This window comes from Cyclopterus lumpus, chromosome 17, assembly GCF_009769545.1.
Source record: "Cyclopterus lumpus isolate fCycLum1 chromosome 17, fCycLum1.pri, whole genome shotgun sequence".
NCBI classification, from domain to species: domain Eukaryota; kingdom Metazoa; phylum Chordata; class Actinopteri; order Perciformes; family Cyclopteridae; genus Cyclopterus; species Cyclopterus lumpus.
In genome coordinates this window covers 13865727-13888357 of record NC_046982.1, presented here as the reverse complement: position 1 = coordinate 13888357, position 22631 = coordinate 13865727, and the positions used below count along the sequence as shown (strand labels likewise).

The window sequence follows — 22631 nt, the reverse complement described above, 5'->3', positions numbered from 1 at the left end:
TGTTGTGCTGCACTTGTAACGCTCACCATTCCATCTGTCTCCATGCTTCAGATACCGAGTGGGGGGGTTCTGTCCTGTTTAACACAATGAAACAGGAGGAGAGGGAGCAGAGGAGGAGGAGGAGGAGCAGTGAGTTGTGATGACACAGAGTCAGCCTCCTTGCTTTGTTTGTGAGGTGGTAGCAAGTTGTTGTTTAAAAAGATCTCAACATGTGGTTGGATCACATGAGGGGCTGCATTTATTATGAACTTCTCACCACACAGAGTGGAATCATATACACATACCAGTGAAATCGTGACATAATGATGGTGAAACTAGGGCAATCTTAAGTGCACTGTATATTGTGACATACAGATTATGAGAGGCGCTGGCTTACATTAGGCTCTCACTTGTCAAGAAATAACTTGTTTTAGTCTAACCATTTGCCATAAATGCCTTTTGCTACTGAAGCAGTCGTGAATCACCGCAACCGTGAGGGGTCCTACTCATGAGTACATGAGCTCCAAAAATATAAGGCTGATGAGGCAAAGTATGCAATGCTATACTAGTCATGGACAGATGGACAGACACATGCCCACACGCACACACACAACTGACCGCATGATCTCCCCACAGGCCTGGCTGAGATAAGAATTGTCAAATTAAAATTAATGAATTACATTGGTGAGGCATTAAAGGGTATTGTTGACTGTGGAAAACAGTAGTTTGACTAAATAATTGCAAACGGAGGGTTCACTTTCTAGTTTTTATCCCAGAGCTTTCGACTGAGTCTCATGGGCTTTATCAGTGGATGGCTTCATCAGTGGAGATATCACAGTTGTCATCAGTGTGGAACTTCAGAAGTACGGAACTGCTTCCATGGCAACTGAGCAGTTCCAATGTTCCATACTTAGATCACATGATGCAAAACGGAGATATTGCCATGACAACTGAGCAAACTCTATGTGCTGAGGAAGACTGTGAGATGTGTTTGAGAGCCCAGGAAAAAAGCTAGTCATCTTTGGTTTATTTTTACAAATAAATAAATAATTCAAATAGATTTGAAAAAGTGTTTCAGTGGTTTATGTGAGTATATTTTTTTCAATCATGTCTGGCTGGGTTAGGGCTACCGGCCCCTTTGTGTGGGTTCACGGTAAATTGCCATTTTAGAGGATTGTGGCTTTCCTGTGTTGTAGATTGCCCTGCACAGCACGATCACTCTGTTATGATTCACTGTTGCGAGTATTATTCGCTTTTAGTTTGTCTGTGATTCAAGTGTTGAGGATCATTATTTCTGAGGCTATACAGGAGGTTGTGTAAGGTGCATGTAGATTCTACATGCACCTCCCTGTCCTTCTAAGGAGATGAGTCGACTTTGAGACACTTGTTTGTCCAACCTCAACCAGGTGCCTCTATATGAGGGCCGTGAGGTCTCTTGAATAACATTCAGCTGTCTGCTCAGGTGCCCACAACATTTGAGTTTTTTCCCCTTTGAGGTGTCAGCATTTCTTGTTGTGATGCGAACCAGCACTAATAATCAGTTGATGAATTGTTCATTGTGTACTAGCATGTTACAGAGACAAAGATGTTAGCGCCATCACTTCCTCGATGATAAAACACAGGCTGTTTATTTCTCCTTTCACAACAGCCATGTTGTGACAGTGAACAGGAGATTAATGCACAGCACTGCTATTTGTTAGTAATTAGAGATGAAAATATCAGATCCCTCATGCGGCATTTGTACATTTCTTACTACTATGTTAATTAAATATTAATAAAACAATAGGTACTCCTTGTACGTAGTCAATTCTGGTTTAATAAAAGCTAAATGCAGTGACTGTTAGTATAAAGTGCCATTACCTGATATAAATACATGTAAATATTTGAACATGTCCTCTCTACCAGGCATGCAGAACTATAACTATGACACTGTGACCACATTTGAGGCCTACAAATTGTCTTGCTTTGGGTCAGTGAACCCGAACACAACAAGATGGAAAATACTTTTCTTTCCTCATTATTGGCCACCATGAAACACAAGAATACAGTATTTTGAGTGACAGTGTGACGCCTCATCGTGCTGCCATTGTCACCGTCTAAAACAAATTCAGAAGATGACAGGGGAACACTGATTTTCATTCAGTTTAGATCCTAATGACCACATACTCGGCAGGACCTGCCGCACCAAGACAAGCTAATTAGCCAGTGAGACTAAGAGCAAATTATAATGACACTATGTTAGTGCTGTGCTAATGCGCTAGTGATGCACATGGGTGTTTCCTCCCCCTCTCCTCTTCTTTCTCCATCTCTTGTTCCTTAACAATGGAGTGTTCAAGACCAATTAAAAATAGAGAGCTCTTCGGCACACTCAAGGCCCGTCTCTGCAACTCTGTAAAGGCCAGGGCTCTGCTATTGTCTGAGGTATTCAGAAGAACAGATTTATTATTATTCCAATGTAGGCCACCTTCACCTTCCATTACAATGATGGAGAACAAGGAGAGACTGGTATGAAAAATGAATTAGTAAAAGATGAAATGTTCCTGTTGCAGATGCGAGATGCAGGACATCTATGTTACTGTTCAGAAATGAAGAGCACACCGATGAAAGAGAAATGTATGACTTTCATTAGATTTTAATATTTTATCCATTATTGTGCCTGAATGAGGGCTGTTGCACAGTGCACACTAACCACACATTGATTATCAGACAATATGTTATCAGAGGTCGTAAATGAAAAGGTGTCACATTTGGTTGTGATAGGGGTGTTGGAGTGGGTGGGAAGTGGGATTGGCCACGAATATTTGTTTTTGTTTGCATTTCTTTGGATTTCCTAAGTAATTAGTTGGGATGCATCTATACCTCTTTTTTTAGTAGTACACGTTTATTTGAGTATTTGCCGATACCAAATCCCTATTTCAGTACTTAATAATACTATTACAGTTCTAACAATAACTTTGAAAACATGTATTTTTATCAGATGTTCCTCAATTTCTGATTGTAAAGAATTATATATACAACATGATACTGTATCTGACATTTTAACATTCAACTTTGTGTTTTCCTGATGCTAACACATCATAGTTTGCAGTTGGGATGTTAATAATTAACCATGTAACCCTTTAATAAGTTAAACGGTAAAAAGAAATGTTAAAAGAAATATGAAAGCTGAGCGAAACTCAGAGGTGTGGCTTGTCACTTAAAGGAGAAAAAAAAATACATTAATGTGGTATTTGACATTAAATGTATGCACAAACACCATACATAAATGATTTGGATGATGAATACCTTTTTAGCAATTGTCAATGCATAAATGTTTAGGTTCAGCTGGACATTGAGTAATCCAAAATGACAGCATTAGGAGTTTAATGGTCTAATGAGCCGTTCAGATATAGTCCAGGAGACGTCCATTGGGTTAATCCTTTCACCCGTCAGCTCATTTGTACTGGCAGAGCAGGTGGGAGTTGGTCACATAGCTTGTGTCAGTCCTGGTGACAAACTGGTAATCACTAAAGAACTAAATACTCGTGATGGTTTTCTAAAAACTTATCATTCATAGACAATAGGTCTTGTGCATTGGAGTCAATTTTACTCCTCTGACGTTATCCTGAAGAAACAGGCAAAAATGAAAGGACCATAATCCATTCCAAGACTCACAAGTGATATAGAGTATGACCTCCTTCATGTATGAAACAATTAAACTCAAATTTAGATATGACAGCTTTTCAGGATTACAACAATGTGACAAAACCACGTTCTAATTTCCTAATTTCCTGTAATAAAGTCTCATGTCTTTTCTTTTTTGATAATCATTGTAGAGAGCAGGAGGAGGATTGGGGTTAGGAGAGAAGTAGACAGAGAACAGTGACCTGAGACAAATGTCACATGAATCCTACGAACCATTTCCTACAATATTTATTTTTCTTTGTTTGACTCTGGGAATGAAACGCCATGAAGACCCTACTTAAAAAAGACTGGCATCCAATGTGTAAATAGGATTTTCCTTCAAGACACAAATAACACACAAGTTATCCATATAAATGCACTGCACAGTAGGAAATGCAGTGTGATATAATGTAGTTCGTACAAGTAGGGTACTGTCTAATCCTACTCATCAAAGTTCATAAGCTGAAAGTATTTAGATTAATTATCAGTTGATTGATGGTCTGAGCAGAGGATATAATTTGCAATAATGACTAGCGCTCATTATTTCTCCTCCACTTAGGTCCTGAACTCTGTGAAAATCATTATGTGGGGGAAATCAGAATGAAGGGGCACTCTTTAAACCCAAACCCTCCAGGTCTCATTTGCTAATAAAATTCACAGAGGTCACCACCGCAGAAAAGCACGGCCGCCGCTTCGGAAATGTCAATGAAGACAGGGCTATTCTCACTGTCTGCCACCAATCAAAAAATCTCTCGCTGTGAGGGGTTAGGCTGTTAATGTGCACAGCCGTGGCCTCCACTCAATTTACCAGAACTTTCCCTGTGTCCTTTGAAACATGAAAGGGTCCTGATAAAGTATCACTGAATAAGTTTGGGCTGTCCATATGAAGGACCTGCCAGGTTTCTTTGATGATGTCAAACAGATTCACCCAAACCAATTCATCATGCAACACGTATCAGCCCTGTCATTTGAGTCAGGTGGTACAACTGACCCGTATTATGTTCCATGACAGCATCCTTTGTGGCTGCGTGTCAATCAACAGCTATGCTTAATAGCTTATTATGTCATTGTAATATGCAGTACGCTCTATTGGCGGTCCACTGCAGTAAATGGGTCATACAATGGCCTCCATCATGACAGCACAGTGTGCTGTCATAATCCCTTTTATAGTTGAGGATGCAAACTGTTTTCCTCAGACCACACACAACATTTCTTAAGCCCACAAACATGCTAAATTGAAAAATTGCAGTCTGTCATCCCCAGGAATTAATTCAGGAATTGATCAGGCGTTGTAATTTGCTGTTTGGTTTCATGCCCTAATCATATAATAGGGTTTCTCCTTAACCTCACAACCTTGCCAACACCGTGCAAGGTGTGATTTTCACACAAAGTTGCGAATGGCTCAAAAGCAATTAGCTTATTTTCAGAAGACGGGACCCCTTCCTCCTCAACAGCAAATCCCATCTTTTGCTGATGTGATTTTAAATTCTGATTAAATTTCTGACGTCCTTCAGTCAATGGCTGTTCTCTCCCCTCATATTTTAAGTGGCTAGCCTCCTCCTCTTGAATTTGAACAGCACACACAGCGTCGTAAACACCGGGCAAGGCGGAGGGGCTTTGTCAATTCATTACCTCCAGATTGAAATGGTCTAAAAAGGTGTAGAGTTTGACTTTTCAAAATGATCCGTCTTATCCATATGCAGCAACCACACTAACAAAAGGCACCCTTCTGGGTTCAAGAGTGAGCTGCATTTGCATGAACGCATTATGAATATGACAAGAAATAAGCAGAAAGAGAGAACATCCCTGTTACCCTATGAAGAACCTCATTCTGCGAATTCTTCAGTATTGTCGAGGTGTCATTATCGACCAAGGACGTGCTATCAAAACAAAGACCCCATGCAACAGTAAAACAAAAAATATTTCCCTCCCACAACATATTTAGAGCACACATTAAGAATACAACAATAAGTCATTTAGCCGGGGCTGCTTTTGCTATTGTGCAGAGCATAATACAAAAACTCTAATTAATCTCAGTTAGAAGACCTTCTTTCTCCTCCTCCTCTTGTCATTATTCCCCAGAACGAGTCCCAGAGGAGAGTCAGGGAGCAGCAGCCCACTGCTGGCAACATCCACGACACCATCGAGAAGCGGCAGCCTCTGCACCAGCTGGGGCACACTAAAAGCAGCTTCCTTCTTAATGGCATCTGGACACCCTGTTCAGCGCCACACTGCAAAACCTCACCAGAAAAGCTTCATCCATTGTTCTCTCAAACCACTGCACCATGTTGTGTAAAAAGATAATAAAAAAGAGAGTTGGGTGAAAACTCTGTATTTGTAATTTTCTCTTCAAATAATATGCAATCCAAGCCAACATCATGACAGAAGTGCATCCAACTCCATTCTCCGAGGCTGACGGAGTGTTGTTTTGGCTCAAATGCTTTATTATCATTGTCCAGGTCCGATTAGCCTTGTTGGTAACAACGGGACTGACAGTGACAGTTCTGCTGGAGGTTTCTCCAGTTGGCTCCGGAGAGGGAACCCACTTGGGAGCACCCTAGCAGACACGCAGAGCCTTAGAACTGGGCTGAGCCACCCTAGAGGAGCCGAAGCATGCAATCAGGGCCGTGCGGAGGGATAAACAAGACTTCTCTCTGTCCAGACGTAGCAATTAGGTAGGGAGCGGATTGTCGTCAACAACCAAGAGTTTCAGGCCCTGCGTGTCTCTCCTCGCTGTATGACCAGAGGGCTCGCTTTCCTTGTTGCGTTTCATTGGGTTTTCCTTTCTGGTACTCCTTTGTTTACATGTTGGGATGGAATTGGGCCAGTTTGGTCTTTGGTTGCAGTATTAGCTTTTCCCAGGATTAAAAAGTGTCCTGACATCAAATTCTGCAAAAGGCGTCTCATGAGTTTGTTCTCTGTACATTATACAATGACACAATGACACAGCGCTTTAATTCAGGAGGTTTCCTACTGATTCCTGAAGTCTTTGATACATGTTTTTGCAGAATATGTGTAGCTTTCAAGTCTGACTGTTTTTAAGCTTTAATAGAAACAGGAAAAGATATAATTGCATAATGGACTCTGTATTTTTTATAATGCTATCGTTCAAATGTAATTGTGTAAGATTAAGGATTTGGCCAGTAACTTGAATAAATGCAGTTGTTTGAAGGGACAGATTTCACAGCAATATAAAATAAATATTAGAGGGAATTATGAACAGCTAGCTCTAAGCAGTGTATAATACAAAATTACAACTTCTAATTTTGTTTTTATGAAAGCCCATATTCAAATAAAAATACAATCATCCATTTCATAATAGTTAGAATTGTATGTTTTGATACAAATAACTACTCGAAATGGATAGGGTAAAAGGATCATATTTAGAAGTCTCGATGGTTTACACTATTTCAGGACAGTTGAAATTATTTGTCCAGGCAGTGGTGAAAAGAAGTTTGAAACCCAGACTATATGAAACGTGCACAAAATGAGTTTAGATTTGCTAGATAATATTATTGGAGTTTATTAATTTGGAGCAATTTAGCCTTGCAGAATCGTCCAAAATGCCAAGCGGTGTTGGACTTAACCCAAAAGCTAGATGTTTGAACCTCTGGAATGATTTGATTTGCCCTAAAAACTCCAGTTTTTAATCATCATTTAAATCACACATTTACCTTGACATTAAGAACAAGCTTACTTAGACAGATAGTGTCTACAACCAATTTCAACGCATGTTTGAGGTAGCAACGCCTTCTGTTCGGAACAATCTGTTCTGTGAGTATGATGAGGTCGTTTTGTCAAGATTCATAAGCACAGGTTGAGAGTGAGATAGCAATCAGAGGTGAGATAGCTTTCCCTCAAGTGTGCCTTTCACCTAAATGCATTTCTACCCATCAACCCCCTCTCCAGTAGCCCTAAAACAATTTCAGCCGTCAAGTACACTACATTTCACTTCCCTTTCAATGCGGTCAAAGAGGAAAGATTACAATTTCGCAAGGCAGGTTGAGAGCTCACACTGAGAAATGGAGAAAGAGCTGCAACCTGTTAATTACGTACAATTCAAGGTGCACATGTAGAAACCAAGCCGATCTGAAGAGTACTCAGCCTAGGAAGCACAATCAGGCACACATCTTAGCCAGACATGGGCTTTTAATCAGATATGTTAAATTTAGACCGTGCACAGTGTTCATTTGTAGGTCAAGGCTTTTTCAGATTTCCCTATAACCTTTGCCCAGCCTCCATGTGTCCCGACATTAATCAATTGTGATAGAAAAAGCAGACACTTCCCCCTCCATGGAAAGTCATTTCTCTGGGGCGGTTCGCCACACATCATTCCGATGTACACACAAACAGGTCTGGGCACTGGCTGCTTAAAATTAGTGAGGGCCTGCTAATTAATTCCCGCTCTGTCACTGGGGGGCAGTGGAATCTATCTGTGATGCAGCCTTTGTGAGATTAGGCGTCAGATATGGGAGGAAAACAATATCCATTAGTTTGCAACGCTACCTTTGTTATAACACAAAAAAACGTCATTCCATTAGTCTAATTCCTTAGCTGCCTTCTGCTCTGTGGCGGTGATATTTCAAATCAAATGAAAAGCGATCAAAGGAACATTAAAGAGACAAATTGTGTGCGACAGACACAAAATGCAGGGAAAGCATTTTAATGAATTTTAATATGTAGCTGACGAGTACACTTCTTTGATTAAAATAGATCTGGCTATTTAGATATCAAATGGTGCTTTTTTGTCTCTGTTCATGTGACGGTCCCAAAGATCTGTGCGGTAGATAGTCAGGTGGAAAGAAGTTGCACGGACATCTCATATTGATAATAAAAAAGAAGAAACTAGAGTTGGAACGCTGATAAAGAATGTAGAGGGCTGTCAGTTTATGCTTACAAAATCAAAAAGGTAGTACATGTCCATATAAGCTGTAATCAATATATATTAGTCTCTAATACTAAGTTGTTTTCTCATACATTCCAATTATAGTCAGACACAGTCTATTTAGAAAAGTGTATCATGTTAACCCTAAATCATCAAACTGAACAGGCCATTTGGAGATATACATTTAATTTGGTGGAAAAACCATAACAGATCAAAAATGTGTCATGTAATTGCTCTGTCTAAATAGTTGTATGTTATAATCGTTGTGCACATAGCTTGCCCACTTGACTATACAAGGAATACTTACTCCTTTTAAGGATACTGTTGAGTTGTAGTGGATTTTATATACACTTGCACATGTAGATAAGAGAGGTTATGTTTTAAATTAATACATAAAGAAAGATATGATCATTAATTTGAGGAATATTCTGAGGAATGTATTATGAAGCATAAGAGAGGATCACTGTTTTATTATTCTGTTTGTTAATGACAAATGTAAAGATTCATTGTATGATGCATGGGAATGAATGGATGTTTTATTGTTTAGACAATAGTTAAAGGGATGCCGATTGAAACCTGAGATGTTGCTTTTATTCTGTAGGCAGGATAATAGGGTTTTATTCTGAAGGGGAACTTCCTGTCCTTGACCGGAAGTGTGAGCTTTGACCCCCGCTAGTTTATCGATTTGAGGCATTCTTTGAAGTGGCCAATGGAACTAACCTTCAGGTGTGAACCTTATGTCTTATTCGCTGGTCAGCGTAGCATGCTGTGTCTCTGAAAGGTATTTGCATGAATACCTCCACTAACCAATGGGAGCTTAGCTCAGCGAATGGACTGCGAATAAAACTAATTGTGAGACGTGAATTTGGTCTCTTACGTGGTGACGCCAGACAGAAACTGTTGGCTAAGTCAGGAGACTGTGGAAGCGAAGCCATGTGAGCGCGTCCGGGCCTGGACCATGTATGTATACAGATGACTCTTGTTTGTTATGATTAAATAATGATTATTATTATATATCTCTGGCTTCGGAGCTTCTTCTTCCAAGCACAAGGTAGCTCGAGACTCTCTGAACTCTTACAATACTCTTAATCATAGTGGATGTCATGGTGGATGTCAAATAATAAGGAGGAGGAGCATATCTGATCTTTCTAAATGGAACAGCTGTGTTGTATGATGGGGACAAAATGGTAAAATCCGACATGCTTTTCAGTATAACAACTGGGCTTTTGCAATTAAGGAAATAATATTCTATTATGTGGAAAAAGTCGAAACAGACAGTTGGAAATGTGCAGACTATTGCATTGATGAAGTCTCAGTATGGGGATGGAATCATCATTTCTCTTCTTGACGACCCGGTGTCACCATCCTTACCTGAGGGCATCCATGGATCCGATGAAGGCTTCTCTCTGGTGTTGATCTGCTCCCAGTCAAGGTCATCGTCTCGGCCTTGGCTGTACCCATATGCTGCCAGCGGCTTTTCAAAGTTACAATCGCCTGTGATAAAAGGAAGAAATTCATATGGTGATAGAGTTTTTTTTCCATTAACTTTTTGTTCAAATGAATGAATACATAAATTAACTTATTTTTTACCCAGCGGTATTCATAATGCAATACGCCAGACAATGAGATGCATTTAAGTGAGACAGAGTGAAGGATTACTGTAGTGGGGGAGGCACAACATACATTACCATCATTAGCAACACGGCAGTCCAATTTCACAATGACAAGTATGAAGTGTCCAAACTCCATCATTGTTAGGCATTATGTTCCAAAACTGCATCACCATCAGGGATAAATTGATTTATTTTCCTTGCCGGCCACATAACTTTGCTGTTCATGCGCCCTTATTCCACAGAGCCACTCTAATCCTTTTTACAAGCTGCTTGCAAAATGACAGCAAGCTACCATTAGGGCCAGGCTCCAACTAGGGTTGGCGTGTGATCGATTAATACAAATACTCCTTTATTCCTCGCAACTTAAAGGCCACACAGAGAATGTGAGAGTTGAGCTTGTTCCCCCCCCCCAAAGTGCTTTTCAATACACTAATAAATCTGCAAAAAAGGCATGTCAGACCAATATGTGGCTGGAGGGGAGTAAAACACATGCGTGCGTCATGTTTCACATTCTTTGTGAAACATAAAAGGTGGCTTTTACACAGAGGGAGGTTGGATTCAGAGCAGCCAGATGACTTGGAGCAGAATTGTACAGAATAATATTGTGCTGCATCAAATACATGATTGTATTGGTTCTGTGTGCACTGTATATCAGCTTGCTTCTCGCCAGAATCCAAATGTTGAAACTGAAAATGTTTGCCTGCACCTTCCTAATAAGTTTCTAAACACAGATGACATACAAATTGCATTTCAACTGGGGATGTCCTTTGAGGCAGCAGTCATGCCAGACCAAAACCAATATCTCATTTCTTACAAGCTCCCTCTGACATTCTGCTGCATAAAGGCTACGAGCTGGGGTTTTTGTTTTCCCATTTATCTCTGTGCTGACATTTACAGTACACGTGCAAATGAGTGGCCAAACGAGCAGAACACAGGATAATTAATATCTAGCTCCATTGGGCAGCTACTAATGATATATTTGCTGCTTTGTCTGTTTTTTGAGGGGGTGGACATAGAAAAAGCAACTGATTGCCAAAGTACCACAGCTAAAAGGTTGAGGGATTGTTGAGAGCTTGTCCAGAAATGCATTACCTCCTTCAGCAAGAAAACACATCTCCAAATCAATTTGTTAGGATGAAAAGCTTGTGGAACTGTAACCTCACCTGTGCGTTAGCTAGGTTACCTGCTGAGTGGAAAAACAGGGAGAAGCTAAGTGACAGTGAACAAAGTCAAAGCAATACAACTAAAGAGAGGCATTATTCTCAAGAGTTAGCGCATCAAATTAGAATACAAGACAGATTTTGGATTGTGTTCCAAAATGGTTTAATTTAGCTTGAAACTGGATCTTTAATCGAACAGTGAGTTTTTCTTAATACTTTGTGTATTTTGACATTCTAATATCAGTAATGGTCATGCATTCAAAATGTTGCTTCAGTTAAAGTATTTCTACACTGTGTTGTTGGTACTTTTACTTCTCTCCACATGTTTCCCTCTATATGCATTAGTGTTTCCCTCCTAGCTAATATGCTAAGCTCATTAAGTCATTTCTTTAACAGCTGCTAAATGCCATTGAATAATTGGGTCTCAGTTAATTCCATATTCTGTGGAGGCTGTTAAGTAAACTATCCACATATATAGCATAGTACATAACCTGTACAACCTGCAATATTAATCAGCAACAGTAACACGTGGCTGAAAAGACTACCTGAGAAGGCTCTTAACCCCCACCGGTTCAGTTGTTGTTCTGTGGCCAACACTCGGACAAGCAACTGTGTGAAACTCTTAAGAGTACGAAGGCAGTGCTGAAAAAGAGCGTGCACTTTATGCTTTCTCTCTAAATAAATAGAAATGGTTGTGTTGGCAAGTTGTAACTTGGAGAACATTAGCATTAGTCTTTGGCTGCATCGTCACAGGGACTGGCTCCGTTCCATCAATATTTTCACTCAATAGTTCCAAGATGCTTTGCCCCATGCCGCCCACCTTCCTGCTCACAGCATGGCGGAGCTCAAACAAACCCAAAGAGGTGGCTTTTATTGGTGTTTGATATTCAAATTGATGGCATTGGCGAGAAGCGAAATGTATTCCATGTCAGTGGGTAATGGGAGTGGAGGGAGACTTTTTTCAACACGGAGCAAAGAAAAAAGGCCTTCAAAAAACATATATACTAAGCAGAGTCCTTGTATCATTCAATAATAAATCAGGAAAATGAGAGTCTAGAGGTTTCAAAAGACTTCGACAGATCGGTTCTGTTAATGACGCTCTTGTTGCTCAGTTATACCGAGGAGATTAACTAAATATACTGCTTATAGCACCAATGTTATCCCACTGCTCATCTGCAGTTGCACCTGCAATTGTAATCTAACTTTTTTTAAAGAATGTAATGCCACAAGTTGACTCAATGTTAATTAAAAGACTTACTTTAAATACATCCAGCGATTATAAAACCAAATCACGTTGTATTGTCTCTTGGTGACTATGTTTTCTTATTGATTCTCTATAAATCTAGTATTTGAAATCAGTGGGTGGAACAAACTCAGACAGCTTTTTCATTGACAACACTGAAGAACCATCCACATGCATTGCTTTAGCTGAACTCTTTTGACCATTAAGACAACAGGGTGGAAACAAGCAATAAACCGATTTGCGTTGTTTTGATCATTAAACAGGGCTCTTGGTTTCAGACTCCAATAACGCCTGCAACTTGTTATTGATCTGCTGTAGAACGGTTCTGTCCTGAGGTTAAACATTAAAGCATCTTATTCAACATAAACTACATGGCACCACAAGCGTTCTTGAATAGGGGACTTCACCAATGTGAGTGCCATAAATCAAAAGCAAAATGTGTCACCAATCACTTGTTGCATGCCATCAATACCGAGCGCTGCTTCTGAGTGAAGAGATCGTACACATGCATGCAGATGAACGCATCGATCAATACCATCATAATAGTCCTTCTCTCAGTAGGAGGTTTATATCGCTGCCAGTGTGTGGCACAACCCCCATATAATCAGCCTTGACAGCTGCTGAAATAGATATCCCAACGAGTGGCTGCCAACTCTCTGAAGGAGATTTAACTTTCAATAAAAGCTTCTATGAGGTGTGGGCAGTCTGGGACTACAGATGAATGTGCTCCACCCTGTCAACATTCCCCTTTCAAGAGAAGCAGGCAGCTTGAAGCTAAAAAGGTGGCCACAGATATGTCATGAAACAATTTATTCCTGAGCGAGAACACACAATAGTCTTTATATTCTCACGCAGAGTGCATTTCAAAGAAATCTATCCATCTTTTCCTGGACTGAGCCAGAGGCCAGAATCAATACCTCAACCCCTCAATGCTCGAGCCAATTTCTCCTAAAGATTTTCAAGTCAGACTTAAAAGGCCTTTTGTTATTGTACCTGTAACAAAAGTAAACTTTAAGCATTAAACGCTGTGTGTGTGCGTGTGTGTGTGTATGTGCGTTCAATGTTTGGTGCTAGTGGAGTGCTATTCACGCAGCCCTCTCTCTGGATGTCAGTGCAAGAGGAACGATAGTGAGGGTAGTAATGGAATATTGAAAAAAAACTAATCTGTGATAATGTGTGAAATGGAAAATAAGGTGTTTTTGAATATTTTCAGATAAGAGCTCCTTGGCGAGGTAGTAATTGACATTGTCCTGTTCTGTTTCATAGCATTTTTGTTTCTTTGCAAAAATTACATTTGTAAAATTCTTATATTCTTGTAAATGCTTGCTTTCTTAATTTTGGTGTCACTGTTTTAAAGAAAAATATCAAATTCAGGGATGCTAACGAATGCAAACAGATCCTTTACAAAATATATAGTTTGACAGTCTCTTATGTCACGCTCAATAGCTTAGCATAAAAATTGAAAACAGGGGTTTGATACAGCTAGCCTGGCTGTGTCCGAATGTAACAAAATCCACTTTCCACAATTGCCCAATTCCTAAAAATAAAAATGAACTAAATGAACTCAATAAAATGCAAGTGTGAGAATGACATGCAAAAATTAAGTTGTGGTTTTACAGGTTGTTATGTAGCAGGCTATTTCTTGGCCTGATGCAGTGACTTCCTGGAGTCTAGTTGTCACTAGGCACCCACAAACTCCAGGAAGTCAATTATATAGAAAAGCAGATAAAAGTATTTCCAAAATATTGAACAATTCCTTTAAGATTGTTTTATTTGGTGGATTTTATGTGAATTTGAGAGGACATTATACAGAGAAAGAAAAACTCAGGACTTTGTAGGTACTGAATATTTTTGGTACCTGAAGCCACGAGGGCATCTGTACAATAAGTACTAGCTACGACATAATTAGTGGTGATTTTCTACCCGGTAATTTTGAGAGAGTTGTATATGCCGCAATGCAAAGCAAGCAAATTAATAACAGTACTACCATTAGTGTGGTGTGTGTTGTAGCTTGTATGGCTTCAAATAGAATATCCTCCCAGGGAGGTAACTGAGCACGTTTCGAGCAAAGCCACTGCTTCAGTCCCAGTGGCAGATATCATTGCTGGAACATCTCCTTTGCCCCTTTGCCAATTCTGCAATTACCAGCTTTACAGTCTTTTCTGTCTGGCTAGGAAATCGCAGGTCTGCTCTTTGCCCCAATCTGCCTCAATGTCTGCACTTGTTTTAACAAACATCTTGTCTGCTGGCGTCCCCGCAGACTGAAACCACAAGGCAATCTTGGGTAATTTAAAACCAATGTCGACTATCTCCCTCCACCACTGCCAGTTTTGAGCTTCAGAATCCTGCAGCTAAGCCCCTTAGGGACTGATAGGTCTTTTCACTCTGGCCCTATTTCACTTATCTATTGGCAGCTCCTGCCAAATCCTATCTCTGCACTGAATTGCATGTATATAAACTATCTGTTTGGGGACTTTGAACTGAGGGAAGGGATTTAGACAATCAATCTCAATATCATTATCAATCACGTCTTGCTGTTCACCACATTGATTTGGGCGGGAAATAAAGAAGTTGGAGTGGAGATTTCCTCAGATAATCTGCCTGGCTGAGCCATGCACTTGTCAGCAATGTTTTGCAAGACAAGACCGACAAATCACATCTGACAAATCCGGGCAAAAAGAGAACATTGTATGTCTGATGATGTATGAAGATTTTTTATCTTTTATTTAAAAAATAATGTATTATTTTAAAAGAAATACCCCTTGGCACAATGTGTAGCTCAAAACCAATCGTGTTATAAAAACCTCGACATTTTCTTTGTCTCGTCAACTAAATATCAACTAGATGAGTGTGCTTTAAATCAGGAGTACAACAAAGCTCCCGATCAAATCCCCTCTTGTGCATGGTTAGATGTACATCCAAGATGACAGGCAGCCTTCTCCATGGATATGCTAAATTTTGACAGATGATTTTCAAGCTATGTGTGCCAGTGCAGGGCTTGACGTTCTCTTCCACTGCTCCTGTCAAGAACTTCCAGTACATGACTTCAAATCCATCTCCATTCTGGATAACCTGCCAGGCACCAATTAAGATAAATATGGAATCTAACTCTGAGACATGAAAGATCCCCATTGTAATTTTTCTACAAGCCATAGAAACGAGGACTACAGTCTGTCTGCAGAGAAGTATCTTGTGGTGGTAAGACCAAAAATTATGCCAGTTTTTCCCATAGCAGAGGTCCATTTTGAATCACAGCGTGCAATACATTTTCAGGAATGTTAATGTCAAATAATGTAGTTCAGAGGCCCAAATAAACTCAGGCAGATGGGCTCCACAATGTTGAAGATTTAATAAATGTCTTCCTTCCCTCAGTCTTAGGACTAAGGGAAACCCACCTGCTGTGCTTGATGTTAAGTTCGTAAAGAGGTGGCTTAGGCACAATCTGACTCTGACTTGACAGCAATAACTCTAGTTAACAATGACTATTGTTCTCAGCATACTCACTCTTGTCTCTATCCACAGAGAGAGCCTGTCTGTCTCAGTGCCTTTGCCCTCCAGAGCAATAGACAAAGAAAATAGTGCCGTTTCCCATTCGGCTTAATGCCTGTTGATACAATGAATGTCGAAATAGGCTTGTTTGGTTTCCCATTCAACATGCCCCCAGAAATGATATGGTGACTGAGCATAAAAGGCGGTTCATTAAAATCCCTGTTTAACACAAGTTAAAACTGTGCTGAGGAGAAGATACATTTTGACCAGTGAGCTAAGGAAAAGCTGAGAAAAGTTTGCGAGTCAAAATAGCCTAAATTAAAAACTAAAGCAAACAATCCTGCTACGTCTGAATGCCCGGCAATTGTTGATGCGTAACCTGTGCTGCAGAATCAACTTGTGAAGATGGCTTGAAGTGGAATGTACCCAATGCATTGATTCACAACAGAGTAGTAGCTCAATACTATAAGACTGGAAATTAAACCTTCCTCCAGCGTGGTTTCACATTTGATCCAGGTGTGATGGGCCACTGGCCTGAGCTTTAGTCAATGAAAGACAGTATAAGAGAGGAAAAAACCCTGGTTTCCAGTGGAAAATAGATCCACCCCTGGACATGGAGCCCTCAGGAAGAGAAAGGAGAATAAGAGCCTAGTCTGTGCTCAAAGCTAAAACCCCCTGGCTCACCCCTGACCATGCAGACTGAACCCCTTCAATCCTCCCAAAACCTCCTAAGTCAGCAAACCTTTGAATTCTGCCTGAGCGTAACGAAGGAGGAATGAAATGCTAATGTCGGTATCAGTAGCTCCCCCCTGTTCTCCCAGAGTTTCCCAGAGTCTAATTTGTCAAACATGCAAGTAACAATGCTAGAAATTAGCCCAAAGGGAGGTTTCCTCCAGAGAAGAGAATGATTATGTTTGATCATGGAATAAACAAGAACATTATCATGCTTTGTTGGTTTTCCTGAACTAGAACAAAAAAATGCTTGTTTTTATGTGGGGAGGAGGGAATAATTCAAGGTTGAATGTCAAAGAATTAGGAAATCACTAAGGCTAATTAGAAAATCTAGAAGAATAGAAGAAAGGTTGAATCAATCCCTCTTGAGAAGGAGAGACAATCTAGGCCACAAGGCAGAGTGTGCGCGTTCAAGCGGAATTATCAGCTTGATGAAATATCATTACTTGGCTTTTGTGTGGTGACGTATCGTCAATCACTTATGCAGTGCGTTTAATCCCCCGCCGCACACATCCACCTCAAGCTCGGAAAGTCTCACCAACATGTGGGCCGACGGTGCGCGTGTGGAAGGTGGATCCCGGCCCAAATGAAAGGTTCCCGTGTGGATCTGAGCGCCACCTTCACAGGTGTGGCTGAAGAGATTTCAATCCTAGTGGGAGCTTTTTTCAAAGTGCAGTCTTGGGGTCTTCACCTGCACACTTCAAACACATTCAGACCCTTTGTTTTTCTGCTGAAGCCCAATCAATCAGCTAGCTGAAAGAAAAACTCCATGGCCCGGCTTAATCCTCCTGGGTGAGGAGGAACCAACATGGAAGGCATGAGGCACTGAGCCCTCGTTTTAAATGTACTGCGTGTGCCGAGGTCTTGTTGTGCTTGGCAACAGGAGAATCTGAAGACTGGTCAAAGCTAGTGGGAGGAATCTCGTCTTAAGGCCTTTACGCACCGGAGCCATTTTCCTCTGTGAGATTAGTTCACACACCAATATATATTTTTTAGAACTGTTGTTTGTGTCATGAGTACTTTCACAGAACATGTATATTTAAAAAACAATGGGATTTTCAGAGCAAGGTCAATTTTTCTAAGCTTTGACAAAAAGGCATCAGCCAATCACATTGTGCGGAACAGACATATAAAAAAAAATTCTATATTCTACAAAAATATTGATTCCTCAGAATCAAGACGAAGACGAAGGCAGCGCAGACCAGATCCACTCCTCCTGTTCTTACCTTTCACAATAAAAGTCAGAGATACTGTATATACAGTACACTGTGAAAGTGTTTACCAGAGGAAACTCAATTTCATTCCAAAGAAACTCAATAAAATATCTTAGAGTAGCTTAATAGCTTAGAATATATAACAACTTACCGCAGACGGACTGCCAGACACTCTGGGTCAATAGCTTCCTGGTAGTTATAGAATATTTCAATGCATGTTGCATAAATATTTTTGATGCATAATATTCAGAGTATTACACATTTTTGTGTCATTTATTCTTCACGGCGGCGGTGTGTTAAGGCCTTTACTTTGTTTAACTACAGCCCCAGTACTTACAGCCGTAGATAATTACACCAAAATTGATCACCAACAGCATTTACCGTGACATTTCTCTCTCCTTTGTTAAGCCTCACCCACATGATTTTGTCTTTGTAGCCTCAAGCCATCTATGCAGCTGGCAATACAGTCCATTACCACGGCGTCAAAATGCTGTCCAGAATCACAGTTAATTGGCCATTGGTCTGTTTCCAATCAGGGATGAACCGATCTGATTGTTATTACAGTCGGATAAGAAAGTTAGATATAAATTAGGTGGTTTCTTGAAGAATATTTTTACCACTGTTTCAGTTATCTACATTGAACTTCCTTCCTGCCAGGTGCCATTGTTTTGTTATCATTGTATTGCATATTGAATTTGTCCTTACAAGGATGCAATTACCACAAAAAACTTAACAACACATAGTGGTTGTCCCCCTCACCTTTATTGTCTCTGGTTGAATATCCTATCTCTTAAAGTCTCTCTGAGCATCGTTTACTTACTGTCCTTCCAGCAACTATCTTAACAACTACTAATCGGAAGATCGGTGGTATTGATTCTTGGCTCCCCAAGTCATTTGACATGCAGTCAAATGACTGAAGCATTTAGATTAGACCCTGATGAGCAGGTTGGCATCTTGTATAGCAGCCTCTGCCTCCAGTGTGTGTGAAAGGGTGAATGTTGACATGTAGTGTAAATCACGGTGAGTGGTCGGGAAGACTAGGAGGACATTTGGCGCTTTGTAAATGCAAATCCATTTAGCTTAAATCTGATTTCATTTTTTTTTATTTCAACTTTCAACTGGGAGCAGCCAACACACTTTTAATATGATAATACATGCACGTGTCACCTCTATACAGTGAGTGGCAGAATAACGTCAGACAAATTAGACTTTTCAGCTGGTTTGTTATCAATATAGAGTGTATGAATAAGTCAAGGAAACAAAGGAATTCCCTCTCTCATTAATATTATTAATTTTTAAATCCAATTATTGTATGACTGCTCGTGACCTATTTTCTGATTTAAGTGTCCTATCAAAACCTAACACATCACAGTGAAGTAGATGGTAGATGGTTCTCAAGCTGCTGCAGGGCGCTCCTCTGGGAGACTTTGGTCCTCCAATCTTGGCCGCCTTCTGTCGTGGAGAATATTACTATCTAGCTACTGTACCATCCGGGTGAATGATCGCAGGTATTAGTACAGAGCACACACACTTCTGAGGCACAGCACCTCTCTGATCCCTCGTTACACTGCAGGTTCTTTCATTAGGAGTGTGACAAACGTCCGTACAAAGTCATAGTGCAAGCACATTCTAGCTGGACGGAAGTAGGAATTTACAATGCGAACAGAAGTCGGGTCCCGTGAGCTGAGCAAATGTGCAGATTGAAGCAAAATAATCCGATTGGTTGCATGTAATATTTAAGAAGCTGAAAAAGACATTTGAAAAGGTCATCATGTGTTTAGAAAACAAGGGATGGACATTTTGTATCGTCTTTTCTGATGTTTTATAGAACAAATAACTAATTGTTTTATGATTAAATAATAATCAATTGTGAACATATTTAGCAGTTTATTATAAAAATAATTGTTAGTTAAGCCATATTTAGCACAAAACCATATCTATAAAACCAGAATTAAACCACCATATAAGTCTATATTCGACATAATTAGATAACAAAGGTGTGTTAAGATACAGATCAGATTAGTCCAATTCATGAGAGGAATATTGGACAAAAATGTATTACGTTTTAAATCTAAAATAGCATAATAACTGAGCAATTCAAAAACAGGAGGTCTTTAGCAGGTCTGTACGTAACTCAATCGACATATTTCTGTGACATTTACATTGTCTCAGTTTAATGTCGCTGAGTTCCTGGTCAACCCGTCACAAACACCTTCTGGCTCTGTGAATAAATACTCTGTGGGAGTACGTATCCATAATTACATATTGCAGCATATGCTGCTTATAGTTGAGCTTTCATACGTCTCTGCAGTCAAAGCAACTGCAGCCATAAATTAAATGAAAGATGTTAGTCATCACTCACTTTATATTGTCTCAGCTTGAAATGTCACTTGTGTAATTTTGTGAATACACTGTCATTTTCTCAAACAGTAGGTGAATCTCTCAACAAAATTGAGCATGATGAAATATGCCAAAGTAGTTTACCTAAAAAGTTTTATTATTTGCCGCACCTGCAAGGCTCATCATTCATAAACACTGTGACATCTGTCAATCTGTCTATCTGATCCCTCAGGTCGTTCTAAAAAGGTGTCATTGTGCGAGTGACCAGAAAAGGTCATAATACTCACAATAATCCTGCGTTACAGGAGAACGTCTCATCCAGTCAAACGTCACATTGCGCCATCTGCTCTGCTCGACCAGCCCGCAGGCCATTCCGCCTATATTGGTTTGGCCAGAAGTGCTAAATCAATCATAAAACAAGGAGAGCTGCCAAAGCCTTTCTTCACACCCCAATACTGCAGCCCTCACTGCCATGTTTAGGCTATGGTGACATGGTCTCAGAAATGTCACAGACATCATAAACTGGGACAGCATGCAAAGGCTGCAGGGCTTGTGGCTGTCATGAATACGACCACGAGACGATCGAATAAGAGATGGAAAATATTGAATGGCACTGGGACCAAAACAACCTGTTCAAACGGAGAACAATTCAAATGAAAGAAAAGTTCCACTTTGTGTGAAATTAGCTTCTTCACGTGAAGGCTTTCTAGACAGGTTCAGTCAGGTGGACATCAAATGCTGCTAATCCAGAGCGGTGAAAGAAATGATCCCCTTGATGGAATTTCACCACGGCACAGATCAACAAATTGAACCAAAAGACAAAACACACAAAAGTAGCTCCAGGCAATGTGAGATTAGCGAGAGAGAGACAGAGAGACAGTTTATCATTTTTCAGGAATTTAGATTCTTAATTATGTGACTGGAATTTATTGATAATACATGAGAGACACACACCGTGTTGGATCGAATACCTTACTAAGACTTCACGTTGGTTTTCCTTTCATTTGTCACCCATCCCTCGCTTTTATACAATGTGCTGACATTTGGAAGTCATCCACCTTAGTTTGCCTTCCTCCTCGGTGCAGCTAGTCACACACACACATAAAGCAGGAGAAAGGTACACAAGGTACAGCTGGTGGTGCTGTGTACCTCCCATAGGTAGATTACAGTAGTGGTATACATCAGATGGCCTGAGTATATAGACTCACATTCACATATTTAGGAAATGTTATTTCATCTATTATTTTGACTTATTATATATATATGTATATATATATATTAATTTATTATATAATATATATAACTTATTATATATATATACATATATATATATATATATATATATATATATATATATATATATATATAATAACTTAGTTATTGAGACTGAAAGACCTGTGACAAAAGAAACGCAGCCTTTTGGTTAACCTTGTGTATCTTCCATATGGCAGGATTCATCTGAGCGAGTTCATGGTGCAACACAAAATATGGTCAGCTAGACTCGTCTGAGTGGATATAACTCCAACAGCCAGATGTTTAGACAAAAAACCAACAAGGAATGTTAGGCTATGACCATCAGTAGTGCTGACCTGACACTACAGGGAGAAAAAAAAACACTTCTGGCTTTCAAAGCATCTCAGTTTGCATCTCGTGCAATTAAAACTGCACTTATTCCAAATACAAATGTTGATTTTGTGAAGCACAAACACTGGAAACTTTTAACTAACACTCTGTGGGATAAACCCTATGCACACACAAACTGCAAAATGCACGAAAACACAAACATATCCAACAGATTGAGCATTGGCAAACTTCCCACAGCTTCTCCATGACAAATCAGAATATGATGATAACTGGCGCCTGGGATGCATTTGCTTCTTAAAAATTAAAATGTGAACATTCAGCTGTATTTCCAAAAAAGATACACACATAAAGGCATTATCCATCTCGTGCATACAATTAACAAGCTGTGCCTTATTTTGAAATTCACAAGCTTTCATTTTCTAATGATTAAGGTGAGGAGTTGCAAAGTAAGCGTTATACACTTAGCACTGCATCATGTTTGTGGCTCGTGCCTCCGGCTTCGTCGCTTAATGAATTAGATGTTTGAAACTTTTCGAGAGCGCGTCTTCCATTTCACACACACATTTCATTAACCTGTAGTTCATTCATTATTACTGCGGGTGTGGAGGAAGGCAGCAGCCCCAGATATAATTGTGTTATTGGGGTTGTAGGGCTGTGCCTAATTAGTGGCTGAGAAAACACAACATAGGCACTTAGACATCAGTCTGATGGAACAAACCACAATGGCTT

The 22631-nt window shown here is 40.0% G+C and overlaps 1 protein-coding gene across 1 annotated transcript in view; it reads right to left on the bottom strand.

The window, feature by feature from the left end:
• The window catches only part of LOC117746248 (receptor-type tyrosine-protein phosphatase mu-like), a 136173-nt gene that overhangs the window by 94590 nt on the left and 18952 nt on the right, over nucleotides 1–22631 (bottom strand). Inside the window, 1 exon segment of the mRNA XM_034555273.1 lies at nucleotides 9899–10021. Coding sequence (XP_034411164.1) covers nucleotides 9899–10021 — 123 coding nt within the window.